Below are 27,978 nucleotides of genomic sequence, written 5' to 3'. Positions count from 1 at the left end.
ACACGCTATGAAAACTCATTCATCACGAGCTGTATCCGTATCAAGCTGAAGCTAGCCGTTAGCTCCGCGCGCTAACCAGAGATAGGTGTTGCAAACGATAAGTCGGTTGCAGCGTCACCCGTCACCCGTGCAGCTGTATCTATCTAGCCGTAATATCAGCTGATAAATATTTCTACCTTGTACGACACTTTCCTGCCTGCTGTACTGGGAACTGAACGTCTCGTGTTATGGGAGATACACGGAGGTCAGACGAGCTGTGGGCTGTCAACAGTAAAAATGTCCGAGTAAAACGAGCCCACCGCCTCTTTGACAGCTGTTTGTTGATATTGTAGCACTGGTAAGGACGATACTGTTTGCACTGGCAGTTAACAATGTAATATAGTTGTTACATAGTTGTTGGCTTTGCAGTACGTGTGTAAAAACATGGCCGATCAGGTAACGTTGGCGCTAAGGGGATTGACGGCAATGCAGTTAACCTAAGTGGCTTTTCTTGCTAGCTTTGCTCTGCTAACATAATCTAGCTAACTGACAGTTGCTGTCGTGTTCACAGACAATAACTTTGTACCAAGTCGATAAGGTATTTAGAGCTAAGCTAGGGGCGTTGCATTCTAGTTTAGCTGGGGGAAGCTAGCTAATTAGCAAATAAACATGTAAGTTACATAGTGGAAGAGGCTCTCCACACTGTCAACAACATATGTCCATGTAGTTTAGTGGCCCCCTGTTCAGTTTACACTGTTGTGACAGCAGCGTGGATTACTGCAGGTGTCAGTTGAAAAGCCATTGATGCATTTATCACTAATAATATTTGTACACAGATCAACTTAAAAGTGAATCATGCCTGGGAAACTGAAGGCCAAAATTGTGGCAGGTCGCCACTTGCCTGTGATGGACAGAGCCAGTGATCTTACTGATGCTTTTGTAGAGGTGAGTGAAACTTGAGGACCAAGACTTGTTTTTTCCTTTACTGAAACCATTCACATCTGTAATAACAGCTCATGTTTTGCATTTCAATACAGTTGGTGCATCATCATTGCTAATAGTGATTGAAGCATTAAAAGATGTGTCTTGTGCCTTTATTTCCCAGGTTAAGTTTGGAAACACAACTTTCAAAACCGATGTGTGTCCCAAATCCCTCAATCCTCAGTGGAACTCCGAGTGGTTCAAATTTGAGGTAAAAGGCCTGTGAGCTTCTCTTTAAACATCACAGCCTGTGGTATTATTATTTTAACACATCACACAATGTGGATGAATTGCAATAAGTTTCAGCATTCCTATCCTCTCATCTCTGCTCCCTTCTGTCATCCTTCCCTTTTCTATTACTGTGTAGGTTGACGATGAGGACTTGCAGGATGAGCCATTGCAGGTCACAGTGTTGGACCACGATACTTACAGTGCTAACGATGCCATAGGGAAAGTTTACATTGATATTGACCCGCTGCTGTGCAGTGAGGCTGCCTCTGTCATCTCTGGCTGGTTTCCCATCTATGATACAATCCACGGTACAAAAATAGGCCAATCTGACCATGATAATTGCACAGTTTTTTCTCTTATGAACTATTCCTTTTCCTTATTATATTCTATATATCTCTTTATTTTTTTCGTAAGGTATCCGAGGGGAAATCAATGTCCTCGTCAAAGTGGAGCTTTTCAACGATTTGAACCGCTTCAGACAGTCATCCTGCGGGGTCAAGTTCTTCTGTAGTATGTCTGACTTGTTTTTTTCTTCACAATTGTTTGTTACAGTTTAAAAATACATAATAAGACAAACTTTGGGTGTATAAAATGTTGACTGACAGTATAAAGGGCAGTTACCTGAGAGGATGTTTCATTTGAGGACATTATAATTATGATATTTTAGGCACAAAGTTCATACTCTTATTCAGTGTTAATAATGAGTGCACCAGCAAAAAATGTGTCATTTCCAAGATTAGTAAAATTACAAACTGCATCAGTGTTAACAGTGTATTTTTAAATAAAGAATTGCCACTTAAGAATATGTGCTAAAAGGGGAATGACGACTGTAAAGAAGTTTCCCATTTATTCTAAAATCCATTTACTCTATGTGGTGTTTGTCTCATTGTGTATCCTAGCCACATCCATTCCACGGTGCTACAGAGCAGTGATGGTGCACGGGTTTGTGGAGGAACTTGTGGTGAATGAAGATCCAGAGTACCAGTGGATCGACCGTATAAGAACTCCTCGGGCTTCTAATGAGGCCCGTCAAAGGCTCATCTCTCTTATGTCTGGTAAGAAAATTCCCAGTGATCCCCTTTTCATGTTGGTGTGGTGGAGGTGGAATTTGTTCCCCCTGTTCGTCCTCTTTCTTGTTAATGTGGCTGTGTGTTATTCCCACTTTAGGAGAGCTGCAGAGGAAAATAGGGCTTAAGGTACTGGAGATGGGTGGGAATGCTGTGGTGGGCTACCTGCAGTGTTTTGACCTGGAGGGAGAGTCTGGCTTGGTGGTCCGGGCCATAGGTACTGCCTGCACACTGGACAAACTCAGCTCCGGAAGTGCCCCCGGCACCAACACGCATGTTCACCCTAACACAGCCCCTGCCTCCAATGCCTGCAATTCCCCTTCTAAGGATGGAAAGGAGTGAGTATGAACCAACAACACAAGCATGGACTCTGGCTCTTTTTATGTGCAAGTTTCACTGCAAATCTAGTTTGTGAGACTGAGGAGAGATGAGCAGTGTGTGCATGAGAGGGGAGAGCGTGTGGACAAATGTACTGGATGTTAGCCTGTGTATAGTCTAGCAGTTACTCCTGTGTGTGTCTCAGAATCTTTGATTCCCCTCTGTAGTTTGTGTCTATTGTGTCATGTGTATTGCATCATGAAACTAACAGCACACAACATATCCTGAGACACACACATGTACAGTACACACACAGCCATCCTCAACCCCCCTCCTCCCTTGTCTGCTCTTTTAGACCGCTCTTGCATGGCTTTCTGCTCTGCCTCTGCATGTTCTAGCGCTGCGTCTTTTAGTGAGTATCACACGTGTTTTGCTCAGCCTCTAACAATGTGCAAATTCACTTTGTTCTGTGTCCTCACCCTGGCTATTGAGTGGTTAGCTTGTGATTTCATCCAATTGCTGTAGGCATAACTATAGCTGAGTGCATGTGTGCCTCTTTTTTGCATTTATATACTGTATCTGTGCATCAGTGGGTGTGAGATTGTGCGTTTCAGGGATGTGAACAACTTTTAGTGATTGTGTAATAGTTCCACCTGCTCCACAACTTTCTGTCGATGGTGGTTGTTTAGAGACATTTTAAAAGTGTTTCTACAGGTTAGTTTGTCCCTGTGCCTGTTTGGGCCTTTTAAATCTCCATAAACAAATATCGGCATATGAATGCAGAATCAATGCAACAGGGGAAGAATTTTGTATAGGAAGTGTTATGGCTTCCTCTTGTTGTCTGAGTGGTATTGACAAATCACATTTGAATGGGCTTTGGCTGCATGCGGGTAAACAGTTTGTACTACAGCATAAGAGGAGGAACACATTGGCTATTGTCTGACAACAATTTAGCTTTACATCAGCTTATTTTATAATTAATCTACATTCATATGCAGATATCTTTTAATAGAGAGAAGTCATCTGTTAACGCCAACTCCATTCTTGAGTCTCAATTTTCTAAATGGACTGTAAACAAAAATAACCCAGCACACAGAAGATGTAGTTTTGGCCTGGATATCAGTTATCCTGATATCCATTGACTCGGACTGGGCAGTATATTGCTATTGTGATATGAGAGTAGATATTGTTGTAGATTTTGATTATTGAAATATTGCACATGTTAAGTTTTCCTGGCTTTAAATGCTGCATTACAGTAAAGTGAACTTACCAGACTGTTCTAGCTGTTTTATTGTTTGCCTTTACTTACTTAGTCATTATATCCACATTATTGATGATTGTTTGTGAATATTTTGTGAAAGCACCAATAAAATATGATGACACTGGATTTTCTCCATGTCACCCAGCTGTAGTTTTGCCCCTAGTGGCTAGATATCGATAGTTGCCGGGTTCAGAGATAGGGTCCTTTGTCACATTTTTCTGTCGTGTTTGCCTCCCTGTTGTGCATGTCTGTGTGAGATCTTTAGCTGAGAGCTATGCATGAGTTTCCTGCTGCTTTCACACAGCTTTAAAAGGAATAACCGGAGCATAGAGAGGGAGTAAAAAACTTCTTTTCCTTTTTTGTCTCCTTTTACACTCTATTGCAATGTTGTGGTGTTGGTTCTTGTGTGCGTCTCTTTCTCCCTCTCTGGCTCTCTGGCTACATTTGGATTGGGACGTTTCTCACTGCTTGTGTCCAAATCGATCCTCTGTCTTCCTCCCTCTACGTGCTGATTGGCCCAGGTCTCCCCTTGCCCACGGATGCCGCTCCACCCACAACAGCCCAGTGCATTCGGCCTGCAGCTCCCAGAGACTGTCCCAGAACTTCTCTGTCTCTGTTCCCACACTCATCTTCACTGGTACGCAGAGGCAGGGAAGGAAATAGCTACAAGAGGAAGAGACGAAGTTTGAAATGCAAAGAGAAGTTTATATATAGAAGGAGAAAAATGAATATATTTTTGCTGTAGTCTGGGAGGTTGACGGCCACATAGTAGCAAAGAAAGCCTTTGTGTAGACAGAGGCATCGAGACAAAGAAGGAAGGCAGACCCTTGTATGTCTGTCAGAGAAAGTCCAAATGTTGATACTAGCCTCAAATCCCTCCACCTGTCACATCGTTTTCCAGTGATAGAGTGTGGGCAGTCAGGTTCCCAGTTGCATCCTTCTGCAAGGGCCTGTGATCTCTCTACAGTCACCTGACCTTTTTTTCCACTCTCCTGGGACACATGCTTCAGCTCGTCATCCTCTGTTGAATTTGACCTTCTTGTGTTTTGCCATGTTGCTTTCCTTAGTTTATTGTGTGCGTGTGTGTGTGTGTGCATTTCATTTGTGTTTATCTAATTTTCGCTTGCTTTTTTTTGTTCTCCTGCCATCGTAGCACCTCAAACACACCTCACCCAAAGCAAACATATCACACTTTAAAACAGGCACCTTCCCACTTAATGGAAACACTGACCCACTCCCATATATTTACACACACACACACACACACACACACACACGCTCAGAGGGTGAGGTGGTGACTGATGTGGGGGGGGGTGTGTGTGTCATGTTCTCCTGGCAGGCCGGTATTTGGTGAGGACCTGATCTCGTCCTCCGGCCCGCCAACCCCTTTCAGAGCCCTTCCCACCACCTCCTCCTCTCCTCCCCCCTTCTCTCCCTCCAAGCCATGCAGCCGCCAGTCCTCATCATCAGACACAGACCTCAGTTTGACGCCCAAGACGGGTAAGAACACTTGGCCCCCTCCACCTCTCCCACTCTCACCCCTCCCTTCTCCCTCACCTCATTGTGGTGCTACTCTGGTGGTGGTTTTTTATTTATTTATTTTTTTAAATATATTTTTTACATTTTTTCATGGTTGAGTTTAACATTGTTTTATCGTAAATGCTATTCTAAATATTTGTTATGCCATGTCCCATCCTCCCTGTTGTCCTCAGTGGCCTGGTGTGTCTTCTTTTTTCCCATTGTAGGAAAAAAGATATTCAAATTTAGTTTGTACAAAACATGGCTAATTGTATGAAGACACACCAGATCTCTGTATTAGTTTTGCCCCTGTTGTTGCTTTCTGTAATAGAAGCATTGTGTCTCATGAGGGGCTGTTGTCGATCTAAGGTCAGTTTTTCATTAGCAGCCATTATGGTTAATCATTGAAGAAAAGGTAAGTTTAGTCAAACTCTGCCCCCAAGATAACTTGTGCACATTTTAACGCAGTTCAGGTATAAACACTTTAAAGCCTGAAAAACCTTCTTAACCAGAGCAGCTCTCCTGACCCCTCAGGAAGGGACCAGCAGTCCTCCAAGCCAACCTCACTCCTCCTTGTTCTCACTCCTCTACTTTTCTTTTTCATATTTCCCCTTCTCTCTTATATATTTCTGATATTCTGCTTTCATGCTTCCATTTTTGCTCCTTTTCCTTCTCTCACTCAGTTGTGGTAACATGCCCTCCATATACTTTGCATACTTCCTTTCTATAGCTCAGTCCAAACCTCTGAATTAACTTCCACATCTCCAATTTGTCCTGCAGTTCAAATGACTCTGGTGTTGTGCCCACTGATATTTTCACACTATTCGGAGAAACAATCAATCAATCAAAACTATGAAGGTGTTATCTTTTTGCACAGCTTGCTAGCTTCATTAATTAAAAATAGCTGCAAACATGGATGAGATAGACGCAGTTGTACAGGTCATTGTAAGTTGACTAACAAAAATAATAATCTTTATAAACAGATATTTTTACATATGTAAAATCTGTAGGCAACAGGACAAGATTTTGGTATTGGAAGCGTTCTGCTTTCTGTTTGTAGTCTGAAAAGTATTGCCCAGTCATGTTTGACCTGGCTTTGTTTGCATACAGTTTAATAGTCCGTGTGGAGAGCAAAAGAAGCAGTACACATCAGCCAAAATCCAATGTTGGAAACCATCAGCTATTGTCTGGCGACAAATTGGCTTTTTATTAGGCTTCTCTTATTTATCTGCATTCATATGCAGGGATCTCTTCATACAAAGTAGCTGAAATTTTGTCTGGGCCTTTCTCAAGTTGCAAATCAAACTGTAAACAATGACTAGTGCACAGAGAGGGAAGTTTTGGCCTGGGTATTTACTGGCTACACCAGAACCTTCTGAATAATGAACATTGCCTGCGGAGGCTTTATTGGCATCAGGCCATTGCAAGTAGTTTGAGAGATGGCAGTAATAACTACTCTTCACTCTAAAATTTCTTAATTTGTCCTGAAAAAGGCCTGGTGTGTATGATTTAGTGGCATCTAGTGGTGAGGTTGCAGATTGCAACCAACTGAAACTTTACCCCAGTGCCATGCATGTAGGAGAACTATGATGGTTGATGTGAAAATGCAAATAGCTGCATCTAGAGTCAGGATTTAATTTGTCTGTTCTGGGCTACTGTAGAACAATGTGGTTGACTCCTTGGAAAAGAACCTGTCCTGTATGTAGATATAAACTGCTCATTCAGGTAACGAAAACCAGAATGATTCTTAGTTTTAGGTAAAAACATAGTTATGAAAATATATATTCCATTTCTGTGAATATATCCCCCTAAATCCTTCACACTGGACCTTGGAGTTACCACCACAGCCTCCATGCAAACTAAACACGTAGGTGGGATTGATACATTACTCGCTCCAGTGATCAGAGATGATAAGGTCAGTCAGTGGGGTTAGAGCAAAAACAAAACACCAACATCAACAAGAAAGCAGCTAACATGAGAACAGTTTCATGCTCAATAAATGAAGTGAAACAAAATGCAAATTTAATCTTATTATCAGGCTATTCTTTCTCTATGCCACTGTCCACTTCCTCCCCGTCACATCCTTCTCCCCCTCCTCGTTGTTGTGCTTCTGACCACTCTCATTGCTCTGCCTGTCCATTCTCAATATATCTGTGTTTTTCTGTGCACCCTCCATCTTTTTTTTATCACTGGATAGTGGAGCAAGTGAGACGCAGGCCTGGGATCTTCCTCTGCCCCAGCTCCCCCACCCTCTCTGCAGACAATCTGTCCCTTCCTGGTACTGACTCAGCAGGCTGTGTTCACGGCTCTGCCCCCAGAGCCACCACCCTGCCCCCTCCCTTCACCAACCACTCAGACTCTGCCTTGCTGAGAAAGAGTGTGTCCTTCACTGAGGACCTGCTGCTGGCAGCCTCCTCTGGTATAGTAGGACTGCTGTGTATCATTAAATAACAGAACCTTACAACAGTGTAACGTTGGCGCCTCTCTTGTATATGGAGTCAACAGCAGGACTGTTCAGACTGACTTGAATGGTGTTATCTGAAACAAATAACTCAACATGCATGGTGCGACTGCCCAGAGCACATTGTGTAACAACACCACTGACCAATAGTCCTACTCTGGATTCTCCTACCCCAGCATGTGGGTTGCTGTGTTTTTAAGGCATACCCAAACCTTACTCTAGGTCCAGTACTTATGCCTGAATAAGAGAAAATGTTAATGGTAGGCTAGTCTTAGCATGAGGAAGAAGCAGGTTCTCAATTTCAGCTGTTGCTCACTTGGTTTGCCATAATAACATTAATACTGCAATGTAATAATCAACTCACAGTTTGGCTCTTAGGTCCAGTGACCTGTGTGTTGAAAGTGACGAAATGTCTCTCCTCTGTGATCAGGAATGGGCAGTGGGGGCAGCGCCGGGAAGGAGGCAGGGCCTCTGAAGACCCTACTCAGACAGCAAACGCAGACGGCTCTTGAGCAGAGGGTACGATTACTCAACACTCACATACGCTCATACATGTATTTACCGACTCACGCAGACATTTGAGACCGACATGTACTGCAAAACACAAGTGTTCAGTTTCACTGAATTTCACATACACATTCACGGTGTTCTGTTTCAGGCTGTACCTTGATTGACTGGCTACATAACTGCAGTGGAATACAGTAGAAAAAAATATATAGCACTTTTTTTAAAGCCTTAAGCAGCAACACAAGTTAAAGTAGCGAGCTAGGCGTGGCATTTTTGACAATTGATGTCCTGTTTGCATTTCGTATCAGCCTCACATGTCTGCACGTAGGATCAGACTGTTATTCTGTGTTGCACACTTCTTTCCACACAGCTGCATTCTTTGTGAAAGATCACTAATTTACACTTAAGTGTTTGATGGGGAGTGGGTCTGTGTAAGAGCAAGTAATGTTCCCTTTCTCTGTCCTCTTGACCATTTGTGCTACTCAGGGAGCGTCCTCCTCTGGGTTATTGTTAAACGCCAGGGTATGTCCCATCAGTGTGACACTCTCTTTCTCACCCTCCACCTTTACCCTAACACCCTGACCAGCTGAGGGCCACCACCAAGTCTGAATCAACTCCTAACCCGTCCCTCCTTTGCTGTTTGTAGATCTCAGAGGGGCAGGCTGGGTTGAGCAACATGGCAGCGGGTCCTTGTGTGACTCCCGCTTGTGTGTTTGCTCAGCACCCACCGCACTGTAAAAGATTCACAGACATGTTAGGTGGAGGGCCGGAGGCTTGGAGTTGTGTTCCCTTCAAGTTTGAAGGGATGTGTGACTGTGCGTGTGTGTGCCTTCTGGATACTCATGTCAAACACCTCCCTCCTCTCTGACTTCTTTTCCCGAGTCCGATTTGGTTTTCCTGTGTCAACAACGGGAATGAGCACGCTCACCTCATCACCTCATTCTTGCCTCCTTGCTCAGAGTGGGAGGAGCTGTCAGTCGAATTAGTAGCTATCTTCCTTGCTGGAGTACTGGACAAGAAAGAAACGCCTTGGTAGTCCCACCTGATTTTTTTTTTTTTCTCCCACGAAAGTCATTCATCACATAAACCTGCATGGTTGGAAATCACAATGTCCCTCAGATTTTCTGTGAACCTTGGTCATCACTTTAACCTAGGATGAATAACAAGATGCTAACCAGGTAGTCCAAGTTGTTCCAGCTCTTCTTGTGAGTGACTGCATGGATTTGCTTTCACATTATTTGACTGGAAGAAGGTACGAGCTGTTAAGCTAATGGACAGAGAAGCATGTAAAACAGAGTCCTGATCCTCAGCCAGGACCTTGTGTGTGTGTGTGTGTGTGTGTGTGTGTGTGTGTGTGTGTGTGTTCTTCACTTTCAACTCCAAACCCAATGAATGCATTTATATAGATTTGAAAGGATTGAATGAATCACAGATATGTAGGCTTTATTTAAAATAAATTTTCTCAATCACTTCCAGATCTATTTGAAATGCTCTCAAGTTTGTGTCTACAAGTGTAGGCTGGAATGGAGTGAGTGGGGACTCCTCAGGGATAAACCTTGCATGGGGGGGCACCATCACACTCAATCCTTACTGCATGTTGGCACTTTTCCTTGTATAACAGTAACAATATGATCACCCAAATTTATACACATCAGTTAAAGATACAGTACTTCTAAATGTACTGATCTAAGACCTGACCGAAGATCTGTTTTTTGTTTTTCTATTACACCAACTTCATTTTAAGTTTGGTGTCCAGTTTTGAACACTTTTCGAAGATATTTATATTCATGTGCCTGTAGCCACTATTAAAACATTAGATAATTAGTTATTAGAATTAGGCTTGGGCGGTATCAAGATATTATAGTATACCAGTGTATTTAGAAATCCCGAAGGTATGATCTTCAACGGTGTCAAAAATGCATATGCTCGTCTTTCTATTAAACTGACATGGAGATGCTGTATTAAGGTGTTGTAGTACACAGCAGGCACCACCAGAGGTCAGCCTCCTCAGGCGAAACAGGCAGCTGAGCTAAGAAAGATAGTAACTGCGTGTGTGAGGGTAACTCCATAGGACAAGACAAAAAGAAAATGCATCTGCCCCTGTTTGAGAGTATTATGGATTTTTTTTCTGATGATTAAGTTGAGCCAATATACACAGGCAAAGCTGTGCGAACTATTTGCCCCAAAAGAGTTATGAGTAGCCACCTGAAATTATATAACTGCCAATATGCCACCACCTGCTCGTGATTTCTATTCAGCCCACTGATGTGTCGGTATCTGCTGAATCTATGTAAGACTAGCGCTTATTTCCTATTTATGCATTATTCTACGGGCTGTAAGTATTTCAACCCAGCAAGACTTGTCTAAATAGTCTAACTGTGTATCAGACACACAGCATTGTAGGCAACATTATGTCATACATACTACAATGACTTCTATCACCAGCACCCCCCAGTATGAAGGTATGAAAAACTAGATACCGCACAAGCCTGATGAGAATTCTGTTGTTGCTAAAGGCCTAAAAAAAAAAAGCATATACTGTCTGTAGATCTTGAAATAACATTTTACATTTTTTACTCCACCGAGCCAAAAGGGACATGAAAAACTGCCAACAAAAAGTAATATTTGAACTTTAAGTCATAAAAAAACACCTTAAAAGAATCAAGGAGCAGTCACTGACAATAATAAGGAAGAAAACATTGTCACAATCAAGAGTGTTTTTTCCCCTACCACAAGTGACTTGACTGTTTTCTGTCTCCAGGAGTTCCCCTTCTTCACCTTGACGTCTTTCCCACCTGGTTTTCTGGTTCACGTCGGTGGAGTTGTCAGCGCCCGCTCTGTCAAACTACTGGACCGTATACACAACCCTGGTGAGTGCAGCGCACACAAACACACGACGTCTTAATGTAGCTCGTCCACTGTCCTGTGAAACGATATGAGTGAGCTCCTCCATTGACCTACAGTATCGTGTGAGTGTTCGGTCTTGTTGCACCTGGGCTGTTAGTTAATGCTGCCCATGATCCTTCTTGTGTTAAACAGTTTTCCCGTGTATGGTCCAATCTGTTTGATTGTTTAGAGAAATTATGTTGAAAGACTTGAGTTATGTACGAGTCCTAAAGCAGGTGAAAGCTGTTCCTGGTCACACTTACAGTATAGGCTGCAGCTTTGTAGCATTTTTATGGAAACAACGTCAGCATAGGCTATCATCAGCTGTGTCAAAAAGTTTCTTGGATAGGGGCAACTTTCACCTTGTGGTTTGACTGACTGGCTTTGTGTAATGTGTAGTCTGTGCCGGTCATGTGATGGCTGCGTGCGTGCGTGCGTGCGTGCGTGCGTGCGTGCGTGTGTGTGCGCGCGCGCGCTCTGGTCGCTGTGCAATTGTGTGCTGTGGTGCTGCCCCCTGGAGGTGAGGTGCAATTGTGGTGCATGGCTCCAGTCTGTTGCCTGCTGCTTCTGTTGTCTAGTGTTGTTGGCTGCAGGTGGCACTGTGGTGAGCTACTGTGGTGTTTTTATATGCTCTTGAATTTTCAAATAGGCTTCTTATCTCTGTGTCAAAATCCTTTGTGTTCTCCTGTATTTTGTAGACTTTTTAAATAAGTTTAATATCGATGACAATAAGACACTTGCTCATTGAAGGTGTTGGACAATCGGAGTCCACTCTGCATGCTTAGTAATTTTCCTTTTGTTCATTTTAATGGTCTTTGACTACTCTGGATCAAGGATTTCTGAGAATTTAGGAAGAGGGTAGTGCTGATAAATGTTGGCTGGGTTAGGATCAGCAGGGTTCTTTTCAGAGGTGGACCAAAATAAGCTACCCTAAAAGGATTTTACTAACAATCTGCAAACAGGTCTAGGCATTCAATGATTAAACCTACAGTATTCCTCTCTAAACTAGTGTAAGCCTTCCCTGACTGAATTTGCAGGTTTTACTTGGAAACCATTCTGAAAAGGGCCCTGTTCACTGTTGCTATGCCTTGACTATATCCACTTTTGAGCAACATTAAAGGTTCCCTGTGGAGTTTTCGACCAATATGGAGCTGTGATTTATAAGTACGATCTGTGTTCTTTGTATTGTGCACAAGGACGCACATTAACAACAGGGCTGACGATGTGATACACCGACCAGTGGTGGGGGCAGCGTGCAAAGATTTAAAATAAAACATTGGCTTTTATGAAGAAGGTTTGTTAGACCTCAGAGATACACACAATATAGGGCTGGGCACTTAATCAAATTTGAGGCTATGGCATGTTTCGTTGACTAGAGCCAAGATGATGGATAAGGAGCCTTTTGTCAAGAGGCAATATGTTAACTAATCGTGATCTCAATATTGACCAAACATAATTGCAGTAAGGCTTGGACTGCAACTGTTTTTTCATACCCTTCTGAGATTTCAGTGGGGTATTCAGTATATAGTTATTATAGTTCGTCCGCTGTTCCAGCAGTCACCAAGGTGGGAATCACCACGATACAATATTATTATGATACTTAAGTCATGTTACAATATTACTGCGATTTTTAACTGTGTTGCGATATGCTGTGTATTGCGATTTATTACTTTTTTGTACTGCTAATTATGTCCTCAAAGGAAAATTTTGTCAACATCTGTTTTAAGATTTCAGTCTTTTCATCTCACTTTCAGCAAACTGTATCTAGTGGACTGAAAAAAGCAATTAATTTTATCATTCTGGTAGGCTACCAAAAGTTTAATATATAATTGAAATATTAATTTTATACAACAAAAAAAAAGATACCTGCTGTCCATGCATTGATATGATATTGCCACATAAAACTACTGCGATACTATGTTGTAACGATTTTCCCCCACCTCTATATATCACCAATTTTGATGTGAGTATATGCTGTTTCTCTAGGTCTCTCTCTGCCAGTGCTAGCCGGTTGTTTGAGTCCTGTAACGTTATCCCAACCATTGGCCGCCACCATGTTTGCCCGCTCAGCCTTTTCCACCAGCAGAGACTGACCTCTGGTGGCATGTGCAATACATTACATACAGTACATCCTCAATGCTGCTTCTCCATATGGGTTTAACAGAAAGAGGAGTGTCTGTTTACAAGAAAACTCCACAGGGCATCTTTTTAAATTCGGAAAGTATACAAGAATCAGACTGCTACTGCATGCTCCTTTTTGTATTACGTAGCTTCTCCTTTAACCTTTTTAAAATATTTGGCTAGACCTGTAGCGTTTACTCATCTCTTTTCTCCTCTTTTCCTCGTCAGTCTTCTCCTTTCGAGATTGTGTTAGTAGGCCTGAACATAGTTTGTCTTTGCATAGTGACTGTGAAGTGCTGTCTGTCTTTGCATAGTGACTGTGGAGTGCTGCCGTTGTGCTGTGCTTGTTTGTTAGACTGTCTCTTCTTTTCTTTTTCTCTCTTTTCTGTACTAACGGTGTGTTCTGGCCCAGCCTTGGGTAACACGCGCTCATACAAACTGCTAGACTGGAATAGTGTCACTGCAGGTATTTCCCCCCTTTTACTGCTCTCACCCACAGGAGCGATGGCAGCTCAGTGAAGTGAAGATTGTGCCCTCTTAGCTTAGCATGCACTCAACACTGACATTTAACCAACATGGACCACCAAGCCTAAATATCCACAAACAAATTCAACATTAGCTGGATAGTATATCGCTGAAAATTTGATGAATTCAGTGAGCTGCCATTCTCCTCTCTCTAATCTGTGTGAGTGTGTGCTGAGCTGAGTTGAGCATGCGCTGTGTCCCCACCCCACCCCATCCAGCCTGGCCTGGCCTCCCCCCCCCACCCAGCTCATCTTGCTGCACAGAAGAGCTGCAGCTCTTCCCTAACGTTGTCCCAGCGCTGTTCTAACGCTTCCTGAATCAGCATTGTGGTCAAACCTGTCTAGACCAGAGGAGGTTTAGGAGGTTTACTCTGTGACTAAGAGCCACTGACCGGGCATGTGCATCCCTAACTCACTGGGCCGTATTCATACTGAGAGAACGAGAGAGAGAGCGAGAGAAGGAGGGATGGATGGATGCATGGAAGGCAGACTGATTTGACGGGTGGCAGTTGAGGAAAATTAAAAAGTGGATTTGGGATGTATGAGGGGGATGGAGGGAAAGATAGGAGCTTGGGGAATGGAGGAAGTATGATATCACTCAGTATTCTCTAACTTTAAAAAACTAGAGTAGATTTGATGGACTCTGGTGAATGAATATGGCCCTTCTCTGCCCATGAGCGTGCACATGGTCATGAGCGTGCACGTTGGTGAGCCTGTGCCTGTGTTACATGCTGCTTCTGGTTCAAAGGAATCCACCTTGTGGGCCTGATGCCTGGCCATCAGTCATTATTCTTTATTTCTTCAGTTGATCTCCCTTTATTTTTCCCCTCATTCATTTGTCCCCCCGTCTCACCCAGAAGTTTCTCTCTTTTTTGGGAGGCGCTCCGTCAGCATGTGGCCCTTTCAGGGAGTCATGGGGTGCGGCTCAATACTCTAATGTAGCTTCCCTCATGTGTTATTTGTTCGGTGATCCACAAATGAGTGAGATTAAACTCACACCTGGCAACGATTAGGCTCTTGTGAACAATGTTTATAAAGCAGAGGTGGTATTGGAGCAAAGCCTCATGAGACTATTGAAACACACCCATGGTTTAGCCTTAGTATGATGAAGGCTCAATCCCTTTAAATTTAAATCCTTTGTAACCAGCGTAGGAACCAGGAACCACTTTAAGCACATCAGCCACAGAGTCTTTGATGTAATTCCATTTTTACTAGCCAGTAAGATTTTCTTTCTATTGTCAGACCACCACAGTTGGCTGGTGACTGTATCTCTCACCTGTGTCCTTTCTGTTAGTGCAACTGACTGAAAGGAGACGTAGAGAAAAGAGAGAGACAATCCGTTTTTAGATACTGTGCATATAAGGAAAGCCAGTGAAAACACACATGAGTAACCTAACCACTGACTTTGCCTTCATCATCATCCTCAAACTCTCATGTCACCATTCTCATTGTCACAAACTGATAGTTGGTTTTGGCTTGCTTTGATACACCATTTAATTCATGTATTCATCAGAAAATACAAAGTGTACTGTTTGATGTCTGTTTATTTTCTGGTAAATCAAAGCAATCAGATTAGATACCAGATTAGATACAGAGTTGTCAGATTATTTGTTAGTGTTTGTGCTTGTTAGGCTTTTTTAAAATCATGCTACACTGACAACAGGTACTTAGGTTTAGTGTTAACTCATCATTAGCTAGACTTCAGTTTTTTGGTAGAAAATTCAGCCAATCACAATTTTTTGTGAAAGCCGTCTGATTCAGAATTTTGTGTTTTGCAGATGAGCCAGAGACTCGCGACGCCTGGTGGGAGGAGATTCGCCAGGAGATCAAATCTCATGCCAAAGCTCTCGGTTGCCATGCTGTTGTGGGGTACAGTGAGAGCACTAGCATCTGGTATGTAGTGTATATGAAAAAATATTACCCTTTCATTTTATTTTTTGCCTGATACGTCTACTGTTGATGTTTATGTTATCAACTAGTTGTCTTAAACACATACAATTTAATTTCCTGTTCTCATCCTCCTCTTTTCTTTTCTTTGTCTCCATCTCCCCTCAACACAGTGAGGAGGTGTGTATCCTGTCAGCATCAGGCACAGCAGCCATCCTGAATCCTCGGTATATGCGTGAAGGCTGCCTAGACATCGGACTCACTGACCACAGGTTTGTGATGATTCGGAGACCGAGCAAACTGATTCTGATCCCTGTTTGTGTATGTGTACAGTTTATGTCAGCACAGCTTGGGTTGAGCTATGGAGGCTGATACCAGATGGTGTGTGTTGTTCGCCAGGTTTGATGAGCCGTCTCCTCCAAGCTGTGGGTTCTGCCACATCCCATATGATGAGATCAACATGCCCTTTCCCGCGCAGCTCACCTACTGTTACCTCTGCAGGCGTCAGAAGGTCTCAAATATGCTTTCTTGTTTACATCAATCAAAGTCTCCTACAAGTTAAACATGTGTTTGTTCAGTGTAAGAAAGTCATGGTGATTGTTATGTTTTTTTCAAGGTTCCTGATGTGCTGTTCACAACAATTGACCTGCCATCAGAAGCAGCAGTCACTGGGAAGGGCTGCCTTATCCAAGCCAGGTAAAACACCTCGCAGTTAACCAGCCAACACTGAGAAGAAACACACGGTGTCAGACTATAAAGAAATTCAGCACTAAGATCAATACCAGCAACAATATTTCAAGCAACTGTAACACAATTTATACACCAATATAGGTAAGTTTTAGTGCAGTGAATGTAGTACATAAGGGAGAATTTTTTAAAAAGCCGGGGGAAAATCACTTTGATTCAGCAATCACATCTGTATTGTCTGAAAATATTTCCCTTGTAGGCGCAACAACACACATCCCAGAATAGAGCCCCACATCAAAGACATTGATCAAAGTGAGTTAACGCCAGTGTTAATTGTCTTCTAGACTGTGTCGTCTGAAAAAGAAGGCCCAGGGTGAAGTGAACGCGACGGCCATCTCCAACCTGCTGCCTTTCATGGAGTACGAGCTGCACACGCAGCTGATGAACAAGCTGAAGCTGCGGAGCATGAATGCTCTGTTTGGCCTACACATACAGATCAGTATCGGAGAGAACATGCTCTTGGGTCTGGCTGTACGTCAACATTTTAGGTTAACAACTTCATCAGCCATACATGTGTTTGCTGCAACACTGTCCTTAAAATGTGTGTGTGTGTTCAGTCTGCTACAGGAGTGTACCTGACAGCCCTGCCGGCACCAGGTGGCATCCAGATTGCGGGGAAGACTCCTGGTGACCTGAGCAATGAGCACCACATCCTTACTATCCAGAAAAGGATCAACGACACCATAGCCAGGAACAAAGAGCTCTACCAAATAAACCCTCCGGTGAGACACACAACGCATGCATGGACAGTAAATTAATCTATGGTAGATAAGCTTTGTGTTTAGGTCTACAAATTCTCCCCTAGTATGTCAGAGTTTCACTGCTTAGTAGTGTTCTACACAACAGGAGCCAGAGTGTCATGTGGGTGTTATCCCAAAATATAGATAATGTAAATAGAAAGCTTTTGGAACAAATGTTTCAACCAGAATGTTTTAAATATGGTTCAGATGTTTTGGAATTTTGCATTTACCCTTATAAATCATGGAATATCATTGATTTACCTGCGTCATAGGGCTTTCAAGTCAGATATCGGAATAATATCTACAGTTTATGGCCATTAAAAACTAGGGCTGCACAATATGATGACAGTAATAGTTGCATTAATTTACAGGTAGTAAAGTTTACTCAGTTCTGCCTTTCTGCTGCTTTTGGTATACTCCTTAAATACAACAAACTGCTTGTTGAATTAGAAAATATTATTTCCGATGGGGGTGGGCAATATGGCCCTAAAATCATATCACAGTATTTCAGGGTATTTTGCAAAAATTATATTCTTGACGATATGACAGATTCGGATTCTGTCTGCAATATTAGTAGTACAACAAAATAAACTCCTCCACGAATTACACATTTAAACAGCTCCCAAATACAAAAAAAGTACCATGGGATCTATATTTATAAATCAACAGGCGATTTCCATCTCTTTCAGCAAAATCCTGAATGATTAAGTTTTTTTTTTTGTTTGTTTGTTTTTTTCCCACCTGGACCTTTATGCTCTCCCATTTCTCCTCTAATCATCACGTTGTAACCTGTGACAGGCTGTCATGCTACGATGACTATTGCACATTCACATATCTGTAGTTTTTTCTGTTGAGCCACGAGCGTCACGGTAGTTTACATTACCAAAGGTTTATGACAAACTCACTCGACAACAGCAACTCCTGTGTGCGCATGGCGATAAAGGAGAGGGAGAGATGATGTGCTGCTGCCAGAGGAGCCGCTGAAGGAGTTCCCTCTGAGCGGTAACTCACGAAAAAAGAGTCTGAGAAGTCTGTGGCTGTTCATAAAACATTCGGGATACCACAGTTTATTCCACACTACTGAAGCTGCTCCTCTTTTTGGAACCACCGCAGAGTCAGTAATAATTTCGCCCTCTAGCTATGCTTGTTGTTGCCATGGGTAACAGCATGACGTCAATATGTCAACAAGTCGAAATATTGCGAGTATCAGGATGTGAATTTTTCATATATTTAAAATTACACCAGTATTATCGTGAACGAGATGATAAGGCACGCCCCTAATTCCGTCATTTTTTGTATTAAACAAATTTAAGTGCAGTTTTTGCTGATTTTCTCTTTTAACTAACTCAAAAAACCCATGAATACAATATGGCAGTCTTTCACAATGTGTTTATGGTTGAACCATATATTGTGCAGCCCTATTAAATACTTAAGATTTGTGCCTGTCACATAGGGTGTTATATCAAGTTAATAAGGTTTTAGTTTACATAGTAAGCATAATGATTTTTGTACACAAACATATACATGTCGTGCTGATCTTTTTCCATTATTGTGAGTATAATTCTTTTTCTTGTTTCTTGTGTTAAAATCATGTACGTAATCATGCATCTTATATAGTCTGTTCTTCGTGAATCATGATAAACTTACCCCTCTTGTCTCTCTCTGGTCATTAAAGAAATTATTTGCCCTGGACCCTGACGTGTTCTGCGGCATAAACATGGTACTGAGCACGGCAACTTTCAGCTGTGAGACACAGCAAAGCATGACAAATATTTCACTATTAATCACAATACTACACCACTTTTACTTTAACTATGCAACTGCTCTTAACTGGGGACGTTTGCGAGCAGGTAGACGTGTAACCCACTCCAGATTCAACTCGAGGGCAACCCACTGCAGACTCGAATCTGTGTTAATCTACTTGTATTACGGCCATCTACCCTGCCCATTCACACTCTCACCTGTGTATGTTTTCATGGTGTGTGTGTGTGTGTGTGTGCGCGCGCGCCACTTCTTACTCTTCCAGATCCATATTTAAATTAACACCAGCCATGTGTGTGTGTGTGTGTGTGCGTGCGTGTGTGCAATGGTACAGCTCATTGGGTACTTGAGTGAGTGTGAGCATGTTGTGTGTCATTAACATAGACTTCTACTAGCTTTACAGTTTGGGCAGATGTGCAATGCAGATGTGGGCTGCTGTGGTGCTCTGGTGTTTACTTTCCCTTCCCGTTTGCTCAGGTTTTGTGTCCCTCTTGCTTACAGGAGCTGACAGAAGAAGTGGTGGGTTCCCCGATTCCTGAGCCGAGGCAACGATCCAGACTTTTCCGCTCGCACTCAGAGAGCTCAGACGAACTGTCAGAACTGGATCTCTCCCACGGCAAGAAGGATGCCTTTGTCCTGGAGGTGTGTACCTATTAAAAATACATGTATGTGCAAATATAGATAACTATGTCTATGGATAAGTGTAACCATTTGCAGTCATTCCCACAGATTGATGACACTGATGCTGTGGAGGACATCCACTCCCTCCTTACTGATGCTCCAACCCCCACAGGTATCCTCTATCTAGTAATTCCACAGTCATTACAGTGTATCATCATGCACTGCACATCCTGAGCACAAACAGTTATCTCCTGATTGGGCTGAGGCTCTAACTAATGTCATTATGTCTCTGCTTCATCATCCATGTTGCTGTTTCCACTTTAATGTTTTAGGCTTCTACAGCTGCAACACTGAGGTCATGCCTGGGATTTACAACTGGACTTCAGGAGTTCAGGTAACTCGTCATAATACACCAAAGCTTCCGTTATCTTCACAATTTCAGAGGCCTTTTTATGCACGTATTTGCTTTTTTTCAATCAGTAGATGCATCTACATTTCCAGCAAAACTACAATTTGAACATATCATAGCAAATTACTGTCCTTTAGGAAACTAGTGCAGTTCTTGTTCAGAAAGGGAGATTGCTTGTCCTCTGGTATTGCTGCAGCTTTCTCGAGAACCTCTCATCCAAACAACTTCACACTCAGCACTGCACTTCCTTGGTTCCCAAGCAGTACACCTGCCATGACATAGTTGTGTCCCTTAGCAACTTGTTGTATGCGTCATCTGCTAACAGCTAGCCATTTGGGACCAGGCTTTTTCCAGGAACAAAAGCATTCACTCCAGAAGTTACATCACTGCATGTTTAAAATGTTTGAGTGTGCTATGATGTAACATCGCTGGTCTCTCCTCCTTTATCTGTTTTTGAATGCACAACCCCAATTCCAAAAAAGTTGGGACGCTGTGTAAAACATAAAAACAGAATACAATGGTATGCAAATTCTTTTTGACCTATATTCAATTGAACACAGTCCAAAGACAAGAGTTAGTACTCAAACACATAAACTTTATATTTTTAACATCCAGTAAGAGTTGGGAACTGAGGACACTAATTCATTAAGTTTTGAAAGTGAAATTCTTTCCCATCCTTGCTTGATACATGACTTCAGTTGCTCAACAGTCCAGGGTCTTCATTACTGCATTTTGGGCACCATAACGGGCCACACGTTTTCAGTGCGAGACAGGTCTGGACTGCAGAGAGGCCAGTCTAGTACCCACGCTCTTTTACTGTGAAGCCACGCTGTAAAGGAGTGCAGAAAGTGATTTAGCATTGTGTTGCTGGAATAAGCAGGGACATCCCTGAAAAAGATGCCATCTCGTTTGCAGCATATAGTGCTCCAAATCTTGTATGTACCATTCAGTCTTCATTGTGTCTTTACAGATATGCAAGTTAGCCATTCCATGGGCACTAACACAGCCCGATACCATCACAGATGCTGTTTTGAGCTGGAAAAAAATCTGGATGGTCCCTTTTCTCTTTAGGCGGGACGACAGGACATCCATGATTTCCAGAGACAGTTTGAAATGTGGAGTCGTCAGACAACAGCACACTTTCCACTGTGTGTCAGTCCATGTTAGATGAGCTCGGGCCCAATAACCAATTAACCTGTTTACTTGTGGAATGTTAAGTGTTTTTTCTACATTTCACAGCTTTCTTTTGTTGCCTCTGTCCCAACTTTTTTGTAACATTTCGCAGGCATACAATTCAGAATGTGAATGAGTTCATCAGTTTGAAAATCTTATATTTGTACTCTATTCAATTGAACATAAGTCAAAAAAAAAATTGAAAATCATTGCATTCTGTTTTAATTTACATTTTACAGTGGCCCAACTTTTTCTGGAGTTGGGGTTGTACTGTAAGAAGCGATGGGGAGTGAGCTGTACCCAACATGCTGTTTGGCCATTTAACAGCTTGGTCCACTCTCCATACACTATACAGTGTGTACATTACGCACTACTGATAAATATGTTGTGTAGCTCTGAAGAGCTTGCACTCAACACAGCATTCCTTTAGGTTAAGTTCATCAGATGAACGGGTGCTGAGAAAAAAGAAAAACAGACAGACAGAGACTACTTCCATTTTAGTTAGATTCAGCCCCTTTGTCTTTGTTGTTAATCAATACTATGTGTATTTGTTACTGTCTTGCAGATGTTTACATCAGTGAGGGTCTTTAGGTTGAGTCATGCCAATCTCACCAACCAAGGCTTGAACAAAATCTTCACTGACTTGTGTGAGAATCTGCTAAAGGTAAGAAAACCATTATTGATCAGCCACACCGTGTGTGGTGCCATGTTTATCACTTCTAATATGCATGTTACACACTGTTTATAACAGTACTTGAGTGACAAGACAATTTGATGTGATCGTTTCAGAGTTTTTACTTCAAGTTGCGCTGCATGATCCCCTGCTGTTTGTGTCACCTCAACTTTACTGTAGCAGTGCCAGAAGAAGAACTCATACAGGTAAGTGGTTTCAGGCCCCCTCTGATTTGTAAAACTGCAAAAAAAAATCAGAACTGATCAATCAGATTAAAGTGCTTCTTGTATCTGTTACTTTACCTTTGTCTGTCTGCCTCCCAGGTCACAGTGACAGCGGTTGCTATGACGTTTGACAAAGACCAGACTCAGGAAAAGCCAGACAAGCCCGCCACCAGAGGTCTGTTAGGTTCAAGAGATTATTTATGATCCTGTTGGAAGTTTTTAATGTTTTCTGCTTCCCCAAAGGCGGGCAGTCATTCATTTCTTCATCATAGCTTTGCTCAGTTTCTGGATTTGTGTCTTCAGTTGTAGCTCTGCTCAAACGTAGGGAGTCACATCTTTGATAGCACTGAGGTTTTAATACATTTTTATTGCACCATAGTATAAAACTACATTTATATTCATCCAGTGTAGGTGCTTGTGAACAGGAGGTAAATTAGAAGTTGGGTTTAATGTGTCCTCTTTGTTGCTTGTCCAATTATTGATGTCTTCTACTGTATCTTTAGACAATTTAAAAGCTGTATCTCTGAGTGGAGCTGCTACTTGATCTCACAGTCATGCAGCTTCGGAGCCGAGATAAGGCTAATATGAATATTTAACAAACCACGAAACTGCTTGCAGAAACATAAAAAGGCTTTTAAGAGTTTGTCTCAGTGAAGCAGGAAAACAGAACTCTCCTTTTAAGACCACGATACTCTAAACAGTGTAGCAGATTTAAGAAGCATCATTTCTGTTAAAGCGCCTGAGTGCTAAAGCACCTGAGTGATTCTACCTGCTTCTTTTCAGGAGTTATTGAGACTGAAGAACAGCTGCAGTTTCCCTTGGAGTTATGTGCAGACCCATCATCCACCAACATTCAGCCATCATCCAAAATCTCAGGTAGCCTTTAAAAAATGTTTTTTATTTTTTATTCCTCCCCGACCTCCTCCTCAGCCCTGCTTCACTAACAGACATTGCCCATCTCCTCCACTAACAACTTTAGGTACAGTCTCTTTACTCACCCCAGCTGCAAAACTCTGCCAAAATCAGCTGGTTATGGTTCGTTCACCAGGTAAATAAACGCTGACGTGTCATAGCCCCGTGTGTTCTGTTTTGATGTGGACTTAGATGACCGTGTGACGTTGGCTAGATGAGGCGCCATGCTCCTAAAGCAGCATGGCTTACTTTTTGTTCACATGAAATAAACAGTGACAAAAGCAAGCAGCTAGCTCCATCTATAGCAAGCACTGACTATAGATGGAGCGTTACAGATTGGGAGGTGAAAGCTAAGTAACACATGCTGTGTAAGCCTTGTGGCAAGGGCAAGGGATTGATCCTGAGCTCTTTTCGCTCCCTGCCTAGTACAAAGGTAGACTTTGATGTGTGTGTGTGTGTGTGTGTGTGTGTGTGTGTGTGTGTGTGTGTGTGTGTGTGTGACAGGTGTCCCAGAGAGTACCAACGTGTCATCCAGAGGTGAGCCCCCTTCCCCTCGACCATCTCTCCCTGCTACCAAAACAACTATACTGCCCTGTTTTGACTTTTCATCCTTTTGTCTCGGACAGTTATCCTGCACCACTCCCGAACCTCATCCACTTTTGTTCTTTTCTTTTCGTTTTTTGTGTCTTTTTTTTCTCTTGTTGACGTTGTTGTTGCGTTTGTGTATGTTTGGGTGTGGGCTGCGTGTGTGTGTGTGTGTGTGTGTGTGTGTGTGTGTGTGTGTTCTCTCCAGCTGCCTCCGTTGATTACGGTTCCTTTGCAGACAGATGCAGCACCTGGCTAGAGCTGCTTAGGCTGAAAGCTCACACCATAAGACGAGGATCAGTTAAGACAAGTAGGAGGACACAGTCTCTAGCACACCCCGGTGATCATACTCACAAATACAGAACACAGTTTCACAAGCAATCACACACAAACACACGCATACACGTACGTGCTCGCATACACACACACACCCCTCCATGCATGCCGCTGGGGGGCGGAGCATCGTAAATCAAGCACCAGCTTTTTCAGCTAGAGTGTGAACGTTGAAGCACCGCCCCTCAGAGGGATCCACAATCAGAAGCTTGGCTTTGAAATGCCTGTAGCCCCGGCAACCATGCTGAGAAATTAATAGAAAGTCACATTTTTTTGCATCAGCGTGCTTGTACTTGTCTACATCTGTAAGGCTTTGAAGTGTTGCCACACTTTGATGACAATTACTAGAAGAATTTCTTTTGATTTTTCTCTGCCTTTGCATTAGTGAATGTACTTAAGCCGAGAAGACATGACATGATTTGCGGATGTGCTGTACGCATACAAATTTGAGCACATACAATGTGAGAACAAGGTGGGGGGGAGTGGGTGAGGGTGCTTTTCTGCAAGATCTGGTATGATTTTCAGTCCTGTGCACAGTAAGTAAACTGCAATCTAATGTGTGGCTCTGAAGGTTCCTGGTTTGATGGATGTAAGCCACGTCAGGTAAAATTTTGCAGTAAGACGATGGAGCATCTTTCACACTCTGGCTCGTGTACATGTGCCCAGCTCAGCTCAGCTCATAGCTGTCTCTCTGTCCGTCTCCATTTCTCAAGCCTCTTTCACAAATGCAAACAGATAAATATTCTCTCATGTACGTCACTGTACTGCAAATGCTGTATTCACACTTGTAAAACATACACAGCTGTGCCCAGGTCTGTCTGTCTGTCTGCAGACACTGTTTAACTGTCTTGTCTGTTTGCTTCAACTGCATGGCAGCACACGCTTTCCAAGTGATTGTCTTGGCACCACACATCCACACCACTGCATGTCAAGTCCCACATGTCTCTAACACACACAGACAACTGACATACTCACAGACAAATACACACGTCACCCCTGCTGTGAAAAACGCTAACAGGACTGCATTTTTTTGCACGTACATTTCACATTCCACATTTCTTTCTGCTTTAAAGTTCATATCTGCTTTTATTTTTCCATTATTTTGAGTGTTTTCTGGTATCTCCATTCCCTTTGCTCTTTTTTTTCCTCCTCCCCTCCTCTTGTTTTCTTTTCACATCTCCTTCTTTTGGAATTCTGCCTGCTCTCTCTCAACCTGCAGTCTCATCTTTGGAGCGATCAAGTCCCGTGCCTGAGGGACGATCCCGCTCGCTGCGCTCCAACCGCTCGTTAGGGGGCAGTTCGGTCACCGTGGTGAAGATGACGCCGCTCTCCTTCCTCCCTGGGACACGCATCATAAAGTACCTTGGGATCATCAACATGTTTTTTATCAGAGAGACAACATCATTACGAGAGGTATGACTGCAAGCACACATGCACAGGCCCAAGAGTCATATGAAAGTGTAGACCAAAATAAGTGAACAGCCTCGGGGTCTGAAAAGTGAAGCTGATGCTCAAGTGCCATAAATGTGCATTCTTTCTAACGGCCAACAGGGGGCGACTCCACTGGTTGCAAAAAGGATTCTGATTGTAAAAAGGACTATGAAAAAATGACCCGACTTCTTCCTTCATGTATTTTCTTAATGAGTTTATGTTCTCAATTGCTAGTTTCAAGTCGTCTTCAACACAGCATGATGTTAATTTTGAAAATGAAGTAAAACAGATGATAAAGTACAGTATGCTTTGGGACGTGGCTACCTTGTGATTGACATATCGCTACCACATGGACTTGCAATCAGGCGTAGCTGTGCTTATCATCCCCCAGACCGACCAGACAGACCAATGTTTTTAGTTTCAAGGTTGTTGTTTATTAAATCAGACACTGTTGGTGCAGTACTGTATTGTACCTCTTTATATAGGCTCTTTTTCAAATGGGGGTACACCGATTTGAAAAAGTTTGAGAACCACTGGGTTATTGTGTAGACATAGCTGTACACATGAAATGTATGTTTTTTTTTCTACAGGAAGGCGGCGTCAGTGGCTTCCTCCATTCATTCATAGCAGAGGTGTTCGCGATGGTTCGAGCCCATGTAGCAGCCCTGGGTGGCAACGCAGTGGTGTCCTATAGCATGAAAGAGTGTGTGCTAATGGAAAATCCAAACAAGAACCAGGTACTCACAAACACACTTTAAGTATTTACCTGTTACAGTCCATTTATACATGATACACAATAAACTAATCTCTGCATCCTTTGATCTCAGTTATTGGTGTTATTATAATCTTGCTGTCTTTGTTCCTCCTCCAGGCTCAGTGTCTCATTAATGTGAGTGGCGATGCCGTCATCTGCGTCAGGGAAACGGACCCCGAGCTCACCTCCTCAGCAACAACTATCGGACAGACCTGCACTAGTGCAACAGACGGTGCTACGTGACACACAAAGACACAGAGACCGTCTGAGTGAACACACTCTCTGAGTCTAGCCGTCCAAATATGAGTCATTTATGTCTGCCTTAAAACTCTGTAAAAGATCCAAAGGTTTGGATACAGGTAATAAAGAACAAGTACTCATGCACACTGACAAACATGCAGTCTGGATTAATATGGGTGTGAAGGAAGGATGTTTCTTTATGTTTAAAGACAACATCTGTGCAGGAGACACTAATATAACTCTTTCAGTAATGTGAGTGTTTCAAAACAACCAAAGGACCCCTCTGCATTAAATGTTGCCTGTGTGTTAGATCCGTCCAAATTGGGGTCACCCAAAGTTTTACAGTATGTCGGCCATGCCTTCGTGTGTGGGCACAAGTGACGCTCGAGGCAGCTATGACTAATTTGTCCATCCACAGCTCACAGGAGGAGTCATTACATGGCCAATGCCAAACGGGACACAGTTGCATACCACCAGATAATTTAAAAACAGTCAGATTCTCAATCGGTGTTTGACTCTGCTGTGAGTAACTTGCAGATTAAAGGCCCATCTGTTCATTTCATAGTGGCCATGTGGTGACTGTGTCAAACAACGCGAGTATTTAGAATTCAGCAAAGCCGGTGCTGATGCTCAAAATAGAAAATTCACACAAGAATGGAAACGTTGATGCTAGAAACAACCCAGATGACCCTGTGATGCCATTCGGTTATAAATATCTACTTTATACTTCATGTCCAGTTTTATTGTCTCAATTAGATTTTGTTGATATATAATCTTCCTAACCGCTGTTTCAGTATTGCTCACAGGCAGTATCCTACAGGTAATCAGATTTCTCCATTAAGTGTCAAAAATTATGTCATCTATGATAATGATTTAAAAAAAACAGGCCAGGATTACAGGCATATGCACAGATTTTTGTATCGCATGGATTTTTCTTTAAAAACAGCCATTACCGTGTATTCCAGTGACTATTTTATAAATTAAAACTACTAGAATTTTTATTGCTTCATCTAAAAATGGTCAAAATGTGTATGCTTTTTATACACTTACATCAGGAGTGAGAGGGCAAATGGTGATGGGTATAATGTGGCCCTTTGGGGTTTAGCACCAGGGATGTTTCATAGGATAAAGTGAGGTAATTTTGTGCACTGAGGCCACTCTTGCTTCACTCACAGCTCCAGGATCAGTTCCTCTCGTTGATGCTGTCAGTGTCATATTCCACACACTTTTGTCAAGCTTCATCACATGTTCTGAATACTTCTACTGCTACTGATCTGTCCAACATTTATGTCTAATGCTGGAGAAAAAAACATAACTTCTGGTGTAGGTGCCACCTGAAAATGAAGTGTAAATGTTCTCTATCAGATTTTAGTATTTTTGTAATGTAAAGTTTATGAGGACTACAGCTTATTTCGCCTGTGCAATGAATCCCTGATGTTCTGAGTCACTGTGTTAGAGAATTATTGATACTCTAATCTATTTGTGTGATCAGTTTCATATGTCTGTGTCTAAAACTTGAATGTACATACTTAGATGCTTTGGCTCTCTGACTAGCAGCATGCAGACCTACTTTTTATTGCCATGAATCTGTATGCTTGCCTGGTAAGTCTTGCACAATAAACTCAGTCAAACAA

The 27,978-nt window shown here is 42.5% G+C and overlaps 1 protein-coding gene across 10 annotated transcripts; it reads left to right on the top strand.

Annotated features, from left to right (window-relative positions):
• The first annotated feature begins 3 nt into the window (after nt 1-3).
• c2cd5 (C2 calcium dependent domain containing 5) lies at nt 4-27,978 on the top strand. Of its 10 annotated transcripts, none has more exons than XM_049573751.1 (30): nt 4-337; nt 816-924; nt 1,085-1,171; nt 1,328-1,499; nt 1,606-1,701; nt 2,091-2,246; nt 2,359-2,596; nt 4,359-4,474; nt 7,553-7,774; nt 8,247-8,335; nt 11,085-11,193; nt 15,633-15,747; nt 15,915-16,013; nt 16,141-16,252; nt 16,358-16,437; nt 16,773-16,959; nt 17,046-17,210; nt 18,904-18,948; nt 19,491-19,631; nt 19,719-19,782; nt 19,943-20,004; nt 21,758-21,856; nt 21,982-22,071; nt 22,189-22,264; nt 22,873-22,965; nt 23,506-23,538; nt 23,825-23,896; nt 25,139-25,332; nt 25,941-26,087; nt 26,222-27,978. In XM_049573751.1, the coding sequence occupies exons 2-30, from the start codon at nt 835-837 to the stop codon at nt 26,345-26,347; spliced, it is 3,375 nt and encodes a 1,124-aa protein (XP_049429708.1). In that variant the 5' UTR covers nt 4-337; nt 816-834; the 3' UTR covers nt 26,348-27,978. The 10 variants fall into 10 exon arrangements, with proteins under 10 accessions (XP_049429708.1, XP_049429707.1, XP_049429710.1 ...); XM_049573750.1 differs by having other exon boundaries at nt 23,795-23,896; XM_049573753.1 differs by lacking the exons at nt 4,359-4,474; nt 7,553-7,774 and adding an exon at nt 5,177-5,337 and having other exon boundaries at nt 23,795-23,926.

The sequence above is a fragment of the Epinephelus fuscoguttatus genome, linkage group LG4, assembly GCF_011397635.1.
Source record: "Epinephelus fuscoguttatus linkage group LG4, E.fuscoguttatus.final_Chr_v1".
NCBI lineage: Eukaryota > Metazoa > Chordata > Actinopteri > Perciformes > Serranidae > Epinephelus > Epinephelus fuscoguttatus.
The sequence above is the reverse complement of the archived record's forward strand: the minus strand, read 5'-3'. Positions and strand labels throughout refer to the sequence as shown.